General features: G+C 47.2%; 4 protein-coding genes across 4 annotated transcripts; 1 reads left to right on the top strand and 3 right to left on the bottom strand.

The window, feature by feature from the left end:
* Positions 1-32: 32 nt before the first annotated feature.
* Positions 33-1,445, bottom strand: BGW36DRAFT_303435 (major facilitator superfamily domain-containing protein; the record flags this gene model as incomplete). Its single annotated transcript, XM_046211879.1, has 2 exons — positions 33-993; positions 1,057-1,445. The coding sequence occupies 2 exons, from the start codon at positions 1,443-1,445 to the stop codon at positions 33-35; spliced, it is 1,350 nt and encodes a 449-aa protein (XP_046068047.1).
* Positions 1,446-4,602: 3,157 nt separating this feature from the next.
* On the bottom strand, positions 4,603-6,402 carry BGW36DRAFT_303514 (uncharacterized protein; the record flags this gene model as incomplete). Its single annotated transcript, XM_046211884.1, has 3 exons — positions 4,603-5,446; positions 5,513-6,100; positions 6,179-6,402. 3 exons carry the CDS (start codon positions 6,400-6,402, stop codon positions 4,603-4,605), a joined length of 1,656 nt encoding a protein of 551 aa, XP_046068046.1.
* Positions 6,403-10,481: 4,079 nt separating this feature from the next.
* Positions 10,482-11,789, top strand: BGW36DRAFT_276316 (uncharacterized protein; the record flags this gene model as incomplete). Its single annotated transcript, XM_046210190.1, has 1 exon — positions 10,482-11,789. A coding segment is annotated over one exon (1,308 nt), but the record flags the coding sequence as incomplete, so codon positions are not given.
* Positions 11,790-12,182: 393 nt separating this feature from the next.
* Positions 12,183-14,474, bottom strand: BGW36DRAFT_386877 (uncharacterized protein; the record flags this gene model as incomplete). Its single annotated transcript, XM_046217051.1, has 1 exon — positions 12,183-14,474. A coding segment is annotated over one exon (2,292 nt), but the record flags the coding sequence as incomplete, so codon positions are not given.
* Between the last annotated feature and the right edge of the window lie 3,550 nt (positions 14,475-18,024).

The raw sequence follows: 18,024 nt of genomic DNA, 5'->3' as shown, positions 1-18,024 counted from the left end.
TATACTTTTATCCTGAAATCCAGAAGGCAATTTCATTTCGACGCAGCAAACTTCGAAGTCTCACGCAATCGCTTGCCATATACCCAGAACATGAATGGTGCAGGCACGCCTATGGCAATACTCGCAAAACCCAACACGCTGTTTCCCCATCCGTATTCCAATGCATCATACATAGCAGGTGCAAATAACGGAATTCCAAAGGCAGCTAAGCTCCGCAGAAGACCTGTTGCAGCTAGACCACTTGCTGCGTTCACAGTATAACTGTCAATCACATAAATCTGCATACATTGCATGCAAATAATGGTACCTAAAGCGAAAATAAAGATACCAATGTTAGGCATTATCCAGTGCACCCGAGCCTGGACACTCCAGCCGTACCAGAACAAGCCGATGGGGATGCATGCAGAGCTCACAAACATGGGCGGTACACGGAACTCCGGCTCGGCTTTGTTATTATTGCGTTTCTTAAGACGACGGTATAAAGCATCATTGACTCTTGCGTTGATTTGTGCACCGATTATACAGCCAATTCCAAGAGAGAGATAATTCAAGCCGCCAATGCCGATACTCTCGCCGTATATTTTAGTCCATACATTCGGGAACGTTGAGATCAACAGGTACATCACACCAAAAATATATGCAAGATAGATGGAGACAACCAGGATTATGGGCTGCGTGACTAGAAAGTAGAACGGTCGCCTAAGTGCCTGTTGCAACCTTTTTGATAGGGGCTCTGGATGAGCAGCAGCCGCGCTCATGTCGGCTTTCTCACAGTGCCGTCTAGCTAAGACAGGAGCATATGTTTCGCGTAGAAATAAAAAACCAAGCGCTTCACTAATACCTGAAACAATGCTGGTTGCATAAAAAACCCATCGCCATGTTGTTCGTTCAGCTATGAAGCCACCAGCAACTGGACCGATGACAGGCCCTAACAGCGGACCTAGGCTGTATATACCGACGGCTTTGCCGCGATCCTCTGGATCCCAAAGGTCACTATCAGTTTTATTAGTATTTATATCATTAGTAACTGAATTTATCAGGGGGTTAACCATATACCTGATCACAGCACCGCCTACTGCCATTGGTGCACTTCCTCCGATTCCAGCTAAAACCCGAAAACAGATCATTTCTACTTTGTTCCTCGCAAGTCCGCACCCAAGATTCCACAACAGGTAAATCATATTGCATACTAGCAAGACAGGGGCTCTCCCAATAGTTTCAGAAATAGGTGCGATGAACAATGGACCAATGGCGAAGGAGAGCATAAAAATGGTAAGGGTGAGTTGCGATTCGACACTACTCGTGATTTTTAAGTCACTCGCCATGGTGCTAAGTGCTGGCGCAACCATGGACGAAGAGATTGGTGGGATGAGAGTGAAGCTGGCGACGACCAGAGTCATATTCCATTTGCGACGTCTCGGCCATGTTCTTGGATTGGTCAACATTGGTGTTTGTGGGGTTTCCTAGAGTTTCTTTTAGTTTTCTCTGCTTATATGTCTACTAATAAAATCGCAAGCTAGGGAATTGTTTCAATGCTACCTTGGGCGTTTCTGATGTGTTGGCTGTATGGACTGTGGATTGATTTTCCAAGTCAGGATTTGATCGAGCGGATAGGTGAGCGGGTGAAGGAAACACAGGGCAACCTCGAGGTTCTTTAGTCCCAGAGGACTCAATACACTTATCGTCCTTTTCTGGTTTGATGTCGTTTAGAGGCCGTTGTGTGGTAAAGGAAGAGGCCATCTTATAGGAGGGTCGATAGATGCTATCTTACTGGTTGTCAACTTCAATGGAATGGAGATATTATTGCCTTCAGTGTCGTAGAACGCAATTCTAGAAAAGTATTCCGCAACTTAAATACTATCACATTTATTATATCTATTATTAACCCGCAAGTCTCAATGTTGAATTTGCGAATAATAACGGGTTTTTGCTCGGGCTGGTCAAACCCCGCTTCTTAAACGGCGCCTTTGAGCGGCTATCAAAATCCGTATACTGGCAAATCCCGCAATCTGAACGAGACGGGTTTTGGAAATATCACAACCTGTAATAAAGGTGACTTTCTCGTACAGTGCGTACGTATATATGCAGTGCTCAGCCAGATTAATTGTATAAAAGGACCACCTGTATATGAGAAAATCAGGGGAGCCGTTACCGTAAGGACGGTAAAAGCAACAAAAAAGATCGTGCGTGGCTTCCATGCAGGACATTTTCAATAACACCAGTAACGCCGCCTAATAAAATAAGCTATAGCTTTAATATAATTAAATGTGAGTATACTATCTTTAGTAATGAAAATAATTATGATATAATTCTTTAGATGTATAATTTATATTTATATTTAAAAACCATTTAAATTACAAAAAAACGAAACCTTAACTGATGAAAATTTAAAAGATATGAATAAAAATACTTATTAAATATAATTTAATGACTTAATTGTTAATAAAGTAAGATTGAATTTTTATATACGAAGAGATCTTATAATTGTGTATAATTTTATTAAGGTACTCAGCAACAGCAGATACTAGGTAGACTATTGACAGAGAGCAATTCAAAAAGATAACGGCTTCATGTAGAATAGACAGAGTAAATGTCGATGCCCGACAGGGAGCACCACGAACCTTAGGAACATTGGTTATTTTACCAGATACTCCAAGCATAGAAAGGGCTATTAAAGAATAAAGATCTCCATACGACATCCAAGCCGCCGAAACTGCAAAATGAAGGATCGGCATGAAATTTGACGTTAGGGAAGTCTTTTATATCAACATTACGAGTATTTGGAATGTATTTCATCAAACGGAGCCCGGCCCCTTCCATACGAAACCCGAGATAATTTCATGGAAATATATCGTTCTCAGGGATGAACTTTATCTGGTAGTCAGTTTTGAAACCTTTACATATCGTTACTGCTTTCGAAATTTTCAACTGCGGTATTAACTTGTATTCTTTCAAGACCATTGAATTATCAGACAGGCAGATCTACCCTCACAATTGGTTCCACCTAAATAAGCATGTTATACATGCTTAAAACAACAGTTAGATCAATGAGCTGTCAGAACAAACGTTTACTACCAGAATATTAAGAGTCTGATAAAAATGATTTGGCTTTACAAATACATTGTCAGTATTCCAAGGGCTTTTCAGCTTCCACTAAATTGTCTGCATTGAGAACACGCTCAGTGGAAGTCTCAGGCTTCTGAAATCGCCATGGCTTGATCTTTCGCTCTTAGAGTTCGTCGATTTCGGCTATTGAGCGACTGTAATACCTCATGTCAGTTTTGTAATTCAATTCCAAATATAATGAGATTTGGAAACTTACTCTAACGCTCAACATGCTGCTCTCAGGGTTCACGTATCCACTGCCATATAGCGAGATTGTCTTATTCGGTCAAAACTGTTTCCTGTGTAGACTGATCATCTGCTCAATGGGACGACTTCAACCCTACAGTACATTGTCCGCAATCGAGAAAAATTACGGTTCATGCGCAAAATCATCAAAAAGTATGATGATTACATAGCGAAGATCACACACAATCGCACTCGGCTCCTATCAAAGAAATACCACCCAGACCAGCAATTTGCGAAGACTATCTCAGTCGACGACTGGTCTGTTTTGACAAAGTATCTCGCAATTTTGAAATCTTTCAAATAAGAAACTAAGCTGCTTGATGGTCGAGCGCTAGATGGTAGGTTTATTCAACCTTCTCCTTGGAAGATTATATTAACTATACTTCTGTAGGTAGATATGGGGTTCTCTGTGGGGTTCTCTGGGAGGTTCTCCCTACCATAGAGTTAGACATTAAAGTCTTTGTCGACAAGTACACGCCAGCTGTGAGTGTCTCGGATGGTGATATTCCTAGGCATTGGAGATGGACAAAAGATAGCTACCTTTATCCTCCAGCTTGGATGGGAGAGGCTTGACAAATACTATGTGTGACTGACGATTCTTCCGCCTACGTTACTACCTAGTCTTCCATCCCTGCTTCAAAGTTATCCCAATGGTTCAAGAACGCAGCTACTGAGACCAGCTTCTCTGACGATGAACGCCAGCTTCTTAAGTTAATAGAAACTTCATCGGAGGAATAAAGTGTGACTAGATAGTAGTAGCTAGGGGACTACATGCAGCCCACGGCCGCGAAAAGCCTAAGTAATAAGATAAGAAAAGAAAGGAAAATAAAATGAAGAATAATCAGAAGCTAAATCCCTTGCACGCCGGTCGCCGGAATTAGAGCATCGACATATGACCTGTCCGCATGCTGCAACTCCAAATTCCGATATTATTGCTCAGCTATCTGTATCTTTCTCAAGATAAACAGTGAAATACCTTCATTATAAATCGTTAAATTTCCTGCACGTGATATTTATGATAACCTTCAAGATTTCTAGTAATGAATAATCTTGGCATCAATCTTTGGCGGCCACGGTGACGGGGATGGATGGTGTTGCAGGAGTACCCGACTTTTGAACCTCTTGATTAACTGAAGCATATTCTGTCTTTGGCTGGCGAGCGGCTATCTGACGCTTAACGAGATAGCTGTTTGAGGTGTTTTAGCATGTATACGGCGTTTCACTGCCGGAAGAGAGAAGATATGGAACTTACTAGCATCCAGCAGCGATGGCTATCAACACTGGAACCCCTACGCCGACACTCACACCGATGGCGATTCTCTTGTCCTCTTCGGACAGTCCACCAACGTCATCTCTGCCGCTGCCATTCACTGAACCATGCGTCGCCTGCGGGGTGTACGACACAGGGCTGCCAGATGTCGCTGTCATGGTCTGGGCATTCAACCCGAAGGGGATAGTGGTGAGAACGGTATTCTGCACTGTGGCCGGGAACGTGGCGGTGGAGCCGGAGGCAACCGCTGTAACCAGCGTGCTGGTGATTGAGAAGGTGGACGTCGATTGCAGGGAAACTGGGCAGTTAACGAGACCCGAAGACTGACATTCCACCCCGGTGTAGGTGACTGCCGTGCTGATTGTGGTGGTGGTCAGGTCGTTCTGCCTCCGCGCCGCTCTAGCCGTCACACCGGCACCGACACTTGTCGTTGACGGTGTGGTCTGCGCCGCGCACGCCTCCAGCGTGGTGTACCAGATGGGAATCGTCGTCTCCGGACTGGGGCCCCACGAGTGTTTGTCGACGGCTAGCGTTGCGCCTGCCTCTGCACCGACAGCGAACCGGTACTCCTCCATGACCTGGATCTCACAGCTACTATTGCTGTCACTGACTGTTGGCGTGGTGACGTTGGTGATGAACTCGGCGACATTGATGAAGACGCCCACCTCGATACCAGTGCTGAAGTTCCCAAACGTATGTCCGTCGACAGTTAAACCGCGCTCTCCTGTTTCGAGTCCAGCGTGGATGCTGAGGCGGAGGATGGCACTGAACGTAGCACCCGCGTTGCTGACCCTCACTGGCAGGAACTCGAAGTGGCCACCCTTGCTATGAGAGATACAATGCTTGATTAGTCCTAGTTCGATCAAATTATCATGGGGGGGAGATACTCACAGGGCGATATTTGCGACATCCGTGTTGAACATGTTGATATCAAGGGCAGCTCCATCGTCGAGTTTGATGTGGAACCCGCTGCGGATGTCGATCTCCGCGTTGACATCAAGGATCAGGTCGATCGCGAATACGACACCTAACAACAGGTTCTCACCAATGGCAATACCGATTGGATCTTTTGACGTGAACAGGTTCAGCGTGTAGGTGGCTCCCACGGAAAGGGTTGTATCAAGCAGCATATACAGCTCAAGGCCATCAAACTGGAACTTTAAATGACACTGGGGTATGGGCGGGATGTCTAGGGTAAAGTTGAGGGGGATGGTAGGATATGAAATATCTTGAAAGTCCAGACTGAGGATGTCTTGGGCCTCCGTTTTTACATAGTTCTCAATGCCGGTGATGGCCTGAGACGTGATGTTGTCGACCTCGCTCTCAAAGCTGTCCAGAAACTGATGAAATGCCTGGCTGGCATTGAAGTTATTATCAATCGTGAACTGCACTGTGGCAGTGCCTGTAATGTAGCATGCCGTACAAGTAATCTCCACACTGATGCTCTCGGTCAGATTCCCCTGAGAGGCATCTTGTTCACTGTGAAGAGAAAAATGGTAGTGTTAGACACGGCCATCTATACACCGTCTTGAGCAATTAGATTTGATGTATGCTTACAAGGAAAACAACACGGCTCCGTCGAAGCTTTTGTCAAGAGAGGTGCTATTCGAGAACAGTGGATCCCTCTTGTCGACGGTGGCAGCGATGAGGGCCCGCCGAACACCACGCAACAACGGATCTACTGGTGAAGTGTTGGCGCTGCGACGTTCGATATTCATACCCGACGAAGCCTGGCCAGCTAGCACAACGGTGAGACCTACAGCCCAACCAAGGGTGTACATAAAGCGATAAAACCGCATTATGCGATTATGAACGACTCTGTCACCGTCAGTCAGATGATGTGGTGGTTAGCGTCCAGAGGAAACAAGTGGATAGCAACAGGCATCTGTCGACTTTCCACCCTCTTATACTAGAAAGAATAGCTTTTATTATCCTGGGGAGCTTTCTAGGGTATCAGCATGCTGTTCTGTGCTCCTGCAGAGGCCGCCGATATTTGGTTCGCGATTCCCGTTTCTAAACTTAGACTCTGCTCTGGCAAGGTTGTTTTTTCGCTTAGAAAAAGCCAAAAGTTGGCGTTGTGCATACATAAGTCCGTACATGTCGCCGAATAAAACTGCTGCAAACCCATCCTCGGGAGGCTCTAGACCACAGACTGACCATGTGGGGGGCGAAATTGGCTGTTTAGATGCGGGCTGTGCCAGCATATGGAGGCGCAACTTGGTTTTTCCTAGAGGTGCACGGGTCTTGGAAAATACTTCCGTTCCCTGGTCAAGGAAGCGACGAGGCTGTGGAGTGATGCGTCTCTGTGCTTGGAGAATTACCTTGGCTTGATTGTATTCCAAGCGTGCCATACCTCTAGGACAGAACTGGAAAGCCATCTAGGCGACTCGCTTATCTTCCCATTGTTTATCCAGGCATAGACAAACGGCGCTCTGATAACGAGAAGGCCGCAGAATCAAGACTGACACAATCAGGAACCGGGGTGTCGAATACAAGGATAACCCGAAGAGGCATTTCCACATCTTACTGCCCTTTTCTCTTGACTTGAGAATACCAAGACGAACCGCAGCTTAGCATGATGAACAGAGATATAACTGTTACATATCTGGAGGCAGGAAATAATAGATAGATAGATCAGAGTAATAGTTGCGCCTAGGTCAGGTCTAAATTTACGTCTAAGGAGAATTAGATAACTGATATCAGGTGGGGTCGTAAATAAGTGGACACCATCAACGAGGTGTTTACAATGGGCCAGAACAACCCCATATCTGGGGACCTCCACAAGTTAAAAGTGCCTACGTACCCGTTTCGAGAATAGCGCCGGCTGTGGCCGCTTTTGCGTCCTTTACATGGTTAAGTTGACTTAGCCCGTTGATACGATTTGCCAAGTTCTCGTGTCTCGTCTCGCGTTTGGGGAATGCCCTGATCTCTTGCGACTTGCTGCTATGGCTGGGGCTCTACAGCTCGTCTTTATTGCTTGATCATGGTGGACATGTCAGCAGGGCCGAATATTGTGCGGCTGCAGCGAGACGGGTTCAGTATGACTTGCAGCTGCGGATGGGAGACGAGACAACCTAACGGCCGTGCAGCTATTTTATTCGATTCTTCACCAATCAACATCTGTGTTTTTTCGTCCGCCACTGTGACCCTTTCCACTTTGACATAAACCTCTGATTGACTAAGGGACCTTGACTGCCAAATCTAGGAACAGTAAATTGAGTAGTTAGACTCGAACGGATAAACGTCGGTCTGAACTCCATGTCGTTATGCTGCAATTACCGTCAGGGGAAAGTATAACAGGCATAACAATTGGATGCACGCATATCTATTGCTTGGTATCGTCTCTGCCTCATATGCTTTTTCTCAATCTTTAATACTACAAATACGAGATTATATTTCCCATCATTCTAAATATAAGATCATCAGCTTTTATTAATATGATAGCTCTTTCTAAACTGATCAAATAGAAAGAAATAGCACTTAAATGGAAGGACTAAATGCGAAGAAATATATATTTTCCTTTCAAAACCATAGACTTATCAGATAACATCAATTACTAGCTATTCCTTGTCGAAATCCGTGAGATTAAAGACCAGCCGTACGCAGATGTCTCGTCAACTCGAGCGGGACGGCCAAGGAGTTTTGTGTCGTCTCCTACCGCGTCTCCACCAGTTCTTCACATTCTTCAAGGAACAGGGGCCGGGCGCCAGACTAGTCTTTTTCGTGTGCCTGCTCGGCCATCCCGCGGTTGCGGTGCTCAAGGGTTCCTAAAAACCCCAGGTCCAGCGCGCCAGTCGAGGGTGCATATGCAACGGGGTATCCGCCACGCGATCTTCCCCGGGCCGAGAGATCCAGGTTCCCATGGATGCATGAGTTTCAGGAATCCACGAGCGTATCCTTGAGTTGATTTACAAATTATTCATCGAACGCGGATCCCCCTATCAGCACCAAGTCGGTAATTTCCCGGTTATTTAATTGTAACGGCCGTCTCTGACCTTATTTTCGACGCGTAAATCGTACGAGGAAGAGCTACCATCATCCCAGTGCAGGTCCCACACGAGCGAGAATAAATCCAATTTATACTATGTCTGAATTCTGGAGAGGAGAGAGTGCGTGCCACTTTCAGGGAGGTATTGGTGCACTGTAAGCTGTAGGTTAAGCGTGAGAGCATAAAGAAGAGTAAGAGAAAAATAATAATATAATACTTGCACGAATAAGAGTGAGGTACACAATTGAAGAGAAAGAAAAATGAAAGTAAAGAGAGAAATGCAAATTGAGAAATATTCTAAATGCTTTTTGCCAATGCCAAGGGTAAAAACGCAGGACTAGCTAGCTGGGTCCCTTCTTCTCCAACGTTTAATATCGACATAACACAATACGTGATTCAGAACACTGCTGTGGCATTTGTGGGTAATTTGGCATCTGACGCTGAAGCGCAATTGCCACTAACCTTGTTAGCAATAACTCGCCCGATATTGCCTACTCATGTGCTAATTTCATGGGAGGGACATCCCTGTTACAAGGACAGGTGGAGTTGGGAGTTGGGAGTTGGAAGTTGGATTATGGTTACATGAACCACTTTCCGGTCTCGACTTCTGCGGAGCTGCTGAGTCTTCGAGGCAAAGAATTGCCCTAACTACCAAAATTGCGCCGGAATTCCGGGTCTACTTCGCGTTGGCCATACTGCCGATTGGTCCGGCAACCCAGGATGTGATTTGTAGAACAGCCACCTCTGCTAGTGTGGAAAATTAAGCTGTTGGTCCTCATTTGGAATTTGAGCATAGCCACTAGCATTACAGCACCCACTCTACTTGACGATTGTTAAAACGGTGCCGTCTTTATGCTGATAAAGAATATTTGGGTAATCTCTTAATATATCCAGATCAATTATCCCTCTAGCTGTGCGTTAGATCTGGGATGTTCCACTATGACTACATGAAACGCTAATATGATTAGGATAAATCTAGAGTTCAAAGACGAACATAAAAGCAAGTGCCAATGGTGTTTAACGAGTGGAATCTACATGTGCGGACAGATGAGGGAGTGAACTGAGGACCATTTTAAAAGAGGAGTCCGTTCGCTCTTGTCTTGGGCGAAATAAAATACTTGATTGGGGAATGACCTAAGAACCGACGAGGGCATCAACGAGCTTTCCGTGCTTTGGATGTCATATCAATTTAATTTAAAGGATCTCCGAACACCCACCGATTGGCGCGGATGTGATTATTCATGTACCTTGACACGTTTTTCGCGGGTGACAAGGCGGATCTGGAGTCGACTCAAATGTAACTGTTCAGTGGTCAAAAGCTGTTGAGTAGCCACACACGCCGGTTACCTGTTGGTTCTCCGTTCTGCAGGACTACCAAGTGGACCAGGCGGACGCGAATTTTGACCGTGAAAGGCAGTGTGGAGTATGATGCAAGTAGCGCAGATCAGCTTACATTGGTGCCAACTTGGCCCCGTTCCATTAAGCTGGTTCGGCAGTGTTGGTCCCGACTAACAGACTTGGCACCTCAGCGTGTACTGTATAATACCCGCCACCGTACTATGGAGATGAGAGTTTTCTTTTATGCTTTGGGCCGTTCGCCCCGTTCTGAGAACGATGCCTACATGTCAACTGGTAGGTTGACCTCTTATATAACTACCCTAATCGCTGCCTTATGCCAGTCCCACGGTTCACATCATTGATTACATGTGTTCTTTTCTTTCATTCTACGTAGCTGTGAATTCCTAAACGTTATTTTCCATTTAGATCCGAGCTTAAAAGTTAGCCGTCGATTTCTACAGCGTCAAGATGAGGTTTAAAAATTTCACACCACTGCTCTCCCTTCTGCCATCCTTGGCTCTCCCTGCTGTTGCAGCTCTAAGTATCACTCGGGATGTCGTGGTTGTTGGAGGAGGTGTTGGCGGCACCTACACTGCTGTCCGTCTGGGCGACTACAACAAGTCTGTAGCAGTCATCGAAAAGACCGAAGCCCTAGGTGGTGCCACCCGCACATACCATGACCCTGTCACTGGCCAGACCATAGACGTTGGCGTGCAAATCTTCCAGAACCTGGACATTGTCAAAAACTTCTTTGCGCGTTACAACCTCCCTCTCAAGAACATGTCCATCGGTGTATCAGGTGCCGGTGCTGGTTTGGTTCCTGTGGATCTGCGAACTGGGAAACATCTCAACATCACTGCTCTCCCTGGCAATGTGACTGGCGCACTCGAAAAATACGCTGCCCAGCTGGCTCGCTTCCCGTTTCTCACGGAGCCCGGTATTCAGCTTCCCGATCCAGTGCCTGAGGATGTTCTGCTGCCCTTCGGCCAATTCGTCGACAAATACGGAATTCAGGACGTAGTGCCGCTTATTGGTATCCAGGCCGAGGGATTTGGCAACATAACCGAGTCTACAACGCTATACGTCTTTAAATTCTTCAACGAGATTGTTCTTCAGAACTTGGCTACCGCCTTCCTAGCCTCTGAGACAGCAAACTCGCAAGAGCTGTATGAAAAGGCATATGTCGATCTCGGAGCTGAAAATGTGTTCTTAAACACCACCGTTACCTCTATTATGCGTCCCGCAGAATGCGACCCCAACGCAAACATCGAAATCACCGTTCAGTCTTCTTACACAGGAGAAATCACCACCATCACTGCCAAGCAAGTCGTTTTCGCTATTCCTCCTGTTTCCTCCAACTTCAAGACCGTCGATCTCGACCCCACCGAGGACGACTTGATCTCCCGTTTCAAGAGTCACACGTTCGTTGCCGGTGTGCTCCGAAACGCCGTCTATCCAGAATCACCAGAACTTCTGTATAATTCGGACTTGAGCACGCCTTACAACCTACCAATTCAACCATCCATCTACTTCATCGGACCCATGTTCCCGCCATCCAACCTCACTGCGTTCCCCTACGGAGGCCCTGCCTCTCCCGAACACTACAACGACGAGGAGATCAAGACACAAGTGCTCGAGCTCGTGAGAACCAGCATTCCAGGCTCCAACCCCGAGATTGTCTCGTACATGAACCCTGGGGATTACGAGTGCCATGTCACGCCGGAGGAAATCCGTGGTGGATTCTACACGCGCCTGAACGCTCTGCAGGGCCACAGGAATACCTGGTGGACTGGAGCTGCCTGGCAGCATCCGGATTGCGCGTTGATATGGAATTTCACTGATGCGGTTGTGTTGCCGCCTTTGATTAAAGCTTTGGAATAGATGTTTGTAAAACGTAGATACACGATGTATCTTGCTCCCATAGTTGATGGGAATTATTGAGATAGCTTATATTCGAATTAAATCGAATACTTATCTTTTTCACATTCATTATTGATATTTAAACACACTTGTATACATGCAACTTTTTTCGAGTCACCAACAAAAAACGCTGGCAAGAAAATCTATCAAGGGGCCGTACAAGAGATTAACAAAGGAAAAAAAAAAGAAACCGCCACGCTAATGCTAATGCAAAACAAGTTCACGCTTACTTGTCTCCAGGAAAAGTTCGAGAAGGTTTCCCAACGCAATATTAAACCCATCATGTTCGGCCCCAAAAAAAAGAAAGGAAATAAATCAAGAAACAGAAGCCCAGTTCCTCCACTCACACTCACAACCGCCTGACCCACCATCCACAGGCGCAATTTGATTATCGCTGATACCTTCCTGGACGATCTCAGCTAATGCCACGTAGCCTGGGGACTGCTGTATAATTGTTCCTCCTGCGGACCTGTCCTCGTCTTCCAGTTTCGGGTATGTGAGATTATAGTAGCCCCCTTGTTCGATGCCATAGCAGTATATCAGCTTTTTAGTCGCCAGGCCGCCGTGGCGGTCGACGGTTAGACTAATGGGGTAAGGGAAAGACCCTGGAGAAGTAAAGTTGTTTGCAGACGAGGAAGGTGTGGTGGATGCAGAAGCAGTCGAAGTCACAGTCGCGGTAGCAGTTGCTGTATTGGTGTTATTGGGCGAGGATGACGTGATGGATATTTGCGATACGTTGCTCGGCTGCGTCCATATACGCACCAAAAACCGTGTCTGCGACCATGTGCACTGTGCACTAGCATCATCCTTGGTACTACCACCGTTCGAGTCTTCAGAAAAAGGGTCCTTGAGATCCCCGTCGCCTGTCATGCTGACATTGGATTTCATGAATATTCTCCGGTCAAAGTACGTGTAGAATCCGTAGTGTTCAGTTGGCATTCCTCGGTTGTATAACCTGACTGGCTGCGCCACTGGTAATGGGTACAAGGTGGCGGCCGCGGCAGTACCATCTGACGCAATGTCCGGTGCTGGGATAAGATTGGAGATGTCGGCTAAGCCCCCAGTGCTTGTTGTTGCGCTGCTTGCGCTGCCAGAGCTAGTTGTGCTCGGTGATGAGGTGGTGGTTGCAGTAGCAGACAAGCCGGTATCGCCATTGTTTCTTTTCAATTTATTGAAGCTGGACGCGTCCACTGGCGAAAGAAAAGTGATGAAAAACGGAGTATCTTCTCCAGCAAATGGGGACGTTATATTATCAGTCGTATTTCCCAAGAAAGTCTGGTCGCTCAGCCGAGGTACGGCCGGTGTGGGAGATGGCTCTGCGTCACGTTTGCCAAATAAGAGCAGAGATCTTCTTGAGGAAGTTGACGTGGCGGTCGGATCCTTTGGTACGGTACTGTTCGAATAAGTTCCGTTCTGAAAGGTAATCTCGAATCTGAAATTCGGTCGATTTGCCGGATACCCGGCGTTACTGTCTTGTTGCTCCTTCGGGAGAGCGCAGCTCCACATTTCTGATGGTGCAACACAGCTACTGCGGTCGATAGCTGGATCCGGCCCCGCGACAGTCATGATACCCGTTGGCATAGGAGGATAGCCTGTAAGATTCAACCATTGCGACTGGACGGGGGTAGAGTCCACATTATGCGTGAGGGTGATTGCGAGAAGAACCGAAAGCACGATCACCAAAATACAGAATGCAATAATGCAGCAGTACCAACGCTGTCGCTTTCGTTTTTCCCGTTTAGAAGAGCCTTTCATTGAGAAACACGCCAATAGTCCTGCCATTTTCTTCCTCCGGGCGTCTTTCTTTTCTTGTCGTTGGCGACGAGCGTCTATTTCCTCGGCTGTTCTTAGGGCTTCTACAGCGACAGCAGCCTCGCCATAAGGGTGAGGTTCGCGGACATTCGCCGTGTTCAGGTTTTCACCGTGCGGCTGGCTTACATCCGACAGAGGGATCCCACCATGGCTTGCCATTGTTTGCTGAAATGCTGGAGAAATGGGGCCGGGAGGTACAGACCGCTGGTTTTCGGCGACGTATGTTGGTGGCGGGCGGTTCCGGGGATCATTTCTTTCTGGCGGTGATGCAGAGTATGGCGGTAGCTCATTCCCGTAACCTTGGGGGATATTGCGTGAAACGTTTTCGGTTGGAGGGGGAGACCTTGTTGTTACGACCGCAGGGCTTTGTCTGCGGATCGCCGGAGTGGGTGTTGTAGTCGTATCTAAATCTTCGGCTTCGTCCGTAAAAGGGTTTTCTGGGTGGCGAGACATTGCCATAGAATTTGAGGTAGATTGGACAGTCTCTATAGGTCCTGTTGGCATTAGTGTGGACGACATAGGCTCTCGGTTTAGCTCTGTGGACGTTGGCTGTTGCATCGGCACAGGGTGCATCCCTGTGGACGTTACTGGTTCTGGGAGCGGCTCTTGCGGTACTGGCATATGTGCAGTTGTAGAGGGTATTGGTTCGACTGGCATTGACGGAGGCGCCGCTGTTGCCGGCATCATGGGAGGATACATTATCACAGGGGCCATCGTTGCAGGATGCATTGGTGCAGATTGCATTTGTGGGGGGTACATTTGTGGAGGATACATTTGTGGAGGATACATTTGTGGTTGAGGCTGCTCGAAAGGCACTGGCATTGGGATTGGAGTTGTTTCCCTGGGTGCAGGCATAACTTGCGGGGCTTCCTGAATAGGACCTCTATCAAAACCACGCGACGACGCAACAGATGGCGGTGGGGGGCTGTGATAAGATGGGTTTGGCGACGAAGCTGATCGTGGTGCAGGCCCCGAAGACAATTCACGCGTACGCTTCACCTCCTCGCCATTCAACGGCGTGGAGCCTCTGTTACTGCCTTCCATAGCAGCCAATTTCTCAGACTCATCTAGAAATGGGTTATCTGAAATATCCACGTCTTTCTCGTTTTCGTTCGCAATTTCATTAGTCCCCTGCGGAGTCTCCTCTTCGGGAACGGAAGGCTTCTTCAGATTGACAAGAAGGTCGATCAGGGCCAGTAAGGCACTTTTATCCAATGTGCCTCTAGCCAGTGTCTTTTCGTTTAGCTCGCCATTCTGTACCTCTAACTCCTTCATTAACTCCGCTCGTCGTTTCGCCGTTGTCATCGAACAAATATGGCCAATGCACTCGAAATATGGCTCATGGCTGTACAAATCGTGGGCGCTAGCCTGGTAGTACTCAGCAGCCGAGCCATGCAGTTCATAGTTTGGCACAAATCCGTTGCCAGTATGGAAAACACTTCTTGCCGCTACGTCGCGAGTAGAAGGGACAGAATATCCATTTAAAGTCTCCTTGTCGAGGCTGCCCCAAACATCCCTTGTGGCATGTCTGTGAAGATCGTCTTCAGGTGTATCCGGAGAGAAGTGGGAGGTTTCTTTCTCACTCAATACCTTAACGCTTGCATCCTTAAAAGTAACTGATGTAGTCGAAAGCGGGGGAAGACTAGGAGGCTGCTCAGGCGACAATCCAGTAATGCGACTTGAGATAGTACTCGAGCGCTTCAACAGCGGAGACAGCAAATATGTCCACCATCCTTGCGAGGGATGTCTATTGGCGTCAGTCGTATTGACGCTCAATTTCGATTTTTGTTTGCTTTCTGTAAAATATGACTTTCTATCTTCATCTTCGAATACCGTGTCAGCAGACAGAGGACGTTCGGTCCTCAAATTTGGAGTATTCTGGGTAGATAGTATCTGATTGGCATTGTGGCCTCTAACCATCGAGTGAAATGCCGGAATAGCTGGGACAGGTGGGACGTCTTCATTTTGTAGAAGGCGAGGGGTAGGCTGGGAGTATACACTAGAGGTTGCACGAGGTCGTGGATTCTCTGGGCTATCCGGTGTCCAGGGTGGCTCCTTGTCTGCAGGCGTGATAAGGATGGAGGGAGTTGGTGGAGGATTCATATTATCAATTCCCAAATCACGCGGTGGATGTTGAGTAGTTGGATCCTCATCTGTCACCCGTAGGCCGATCATAAGGGAGCCATCCGATGGGGATAGCCCAGAAGTTGGTGCATATCCGGTCTGTACAGAATTTGGAGAGACGTAGTTACTCCCATTCCCTTGTTGCTGGTTGGCAAATTTGGCATCGTTTGAACCTTTTGAACGCACAGCGCGGTGATCAAGCTTCTCTTTCAGTCTCTCCTTCTCCCGAGCTCTTGCGAGGGTTTTTAAGCCATTCAAGTCAATCAACGAGCGGCTTGCACGGTTTGGAGTACCACTACCAGCGTCCTCGTTCCGCCTCTTTGTCATAGCCGCGTTTTCTAGATTTCTCGAGAAATTAGTCACTACCTGCAGTCCCGTGGGCCGATGCGATTTCTTCATGATCCCACTCTTCCGTTTTGCGGTTTGTTTATTCCTAGTATTAGAACTAGTCCAGTGCATCGCCTCCTTCTGCTGCATGGGTTGTGCCAGATCTGCGTAAAGCGCACGTTCAAAGTCATTCTTACTGAGCGATGTCCCAGACTCCAGGCCGCTTAGTCTACCCACAAGTCTAGGCTTCGCTTGTTCGCTGCCGCTTCCAGAAGAACCGCTTGCGGCTGATAAATTCTCAGGGCTGGGAACTTCTTCCATGATCGGGGAAGAAAATGGAAACTTGGGCCTCTCAGGAGGCCGCAAGCCAGTAGCGGTCTCTGTATCGATTGTAAGATTCATGCGTAGGTTCTTGCGGCGCAGTCTGCCTCGCGTCATGTTAGCGTTTGGGATATTACTGGATGCCATGATTTTTTCTGTTCTTCTCTGTTGCGACGGAGATATGTAAAGCAAAAATATAATACCATATGCACTTTCGAGGCATGAAAGTTGAAAAATAGTAGCAAGCAGAGGCACTTCAGTCGATAATACGGTCGGCCGTGTCAAAAGCAAGAGACATAAAGAGAGCAGCTGGTATCGAACAATGAATCACGACTAAATAATAGGTCAATGAGTGATTGTATCAATGACTATTCATCAAGGCACTCACAATAAGAGTCGACCAGCGACTTGTTCCAACAAAGCAAACGAATACAATAGGAACAACACTCATTCAACAAAAACGCCCATTCACACAGCGAGGGACAAAGCAAGAGAATGGAAAGAAGGAGATAGGAATAATAGAGAATGCAAGAGGGAAAAGCTGAGAGAAGTCCAGAGTTCCCGCCTGCATGGTCTATTTACCCTAGGCTGTAGTAGGCCTTTGACTCGAACGTCCATGACTAACTGGTAACCAGCATGAATCAGGGTGGATCATGCCCAAGCCATGACACATTTTTAGAAATAGCCCATCCCAATCACCCAGCATGCCCAGGTCACATCTCCGTCAATAAAGCAAAGAAACTCAAGTCTCCGATTGGAGGGGCTACTAATCTTCAACATCGGTGGTCGGCGGCATGGATGGATCCCACAAACACGGGTCGCATTCTAGGCCCGGCGCGGTCCAATGAGAACATGGCTACAAAATAGCCAAGAGAGGCGGCAGATGATCGTCCAAATGAGCTTCCACAGATGAGTTTCATCATCATTGTTTGAGGAGAGCGCTGGGGAGAGGATTGGCTGGACGAGAATGATCGTAGCTCTTGCATCGCGCAGCCGCCGCCAAACCTTAGCGTGGGCTTAGCTTGGCTTTAGCGAGCAGGGAAGCTACCAGCAGCCAATCAATGACTGTTTTTTCTGTCTTCCCGCCGCCGCTAGCTGGAACAGGGCTAGCACATTGATCTCTGGTGGTGAGTAATAGCTTCGGCCAACCACAACAGTAGACGGCCGGCTTATTCTATCCAATCAGGCTGCAGATCTGAACCTCTATTCTGCAGGTCGAAACAGCTATAAATATATAACAATTCGCAAGCCTGTTATTACTATTATTATATTATCATTGCTGTCGGGACTATAACTTAAAAGTATTGCTCCGAATTCATATCAGTCGAGAGTTGATATTGATATGCTCCCGAGGTAGTTGGTTGCTAGAATATACATGTTACTATCTTAATACCGCTGTTTACTACGCAATGTGACAATTTGTTTAGCTGCGTGGTAGTAATTATACAGCCTCATACAAGGGCCATATTCAAATACTCAGCTATTGCTCAGATATCCTTCAGATATTAGTAATCTATGAGAGAAACCGAGCATCTTCAATCTCAGCTGCTTCTAGTCACACCTCTCACCGCCT

Source organism: Talaromyces proteolyticus (genome assembly GCF_021365285.1).
Source record: "Talaromyces proteolyticus strain PMI_201 chromosome Unknown BGW36scaffold_11, whole genome shotgun sequence".
Classification (NCBI taxonomy): Eukaryota; Fungi; Ascomycota; class Eurotiomycetes; order Eurotiales; family Trichocomaceae; genus Talaromyces; species Talaromyces proteolyticus.
The sequence above is the reverse complement of the archived record's forward strand: the minus strand, read 5'-3'. Positions and strand labels throughout refer to the sequence as shown.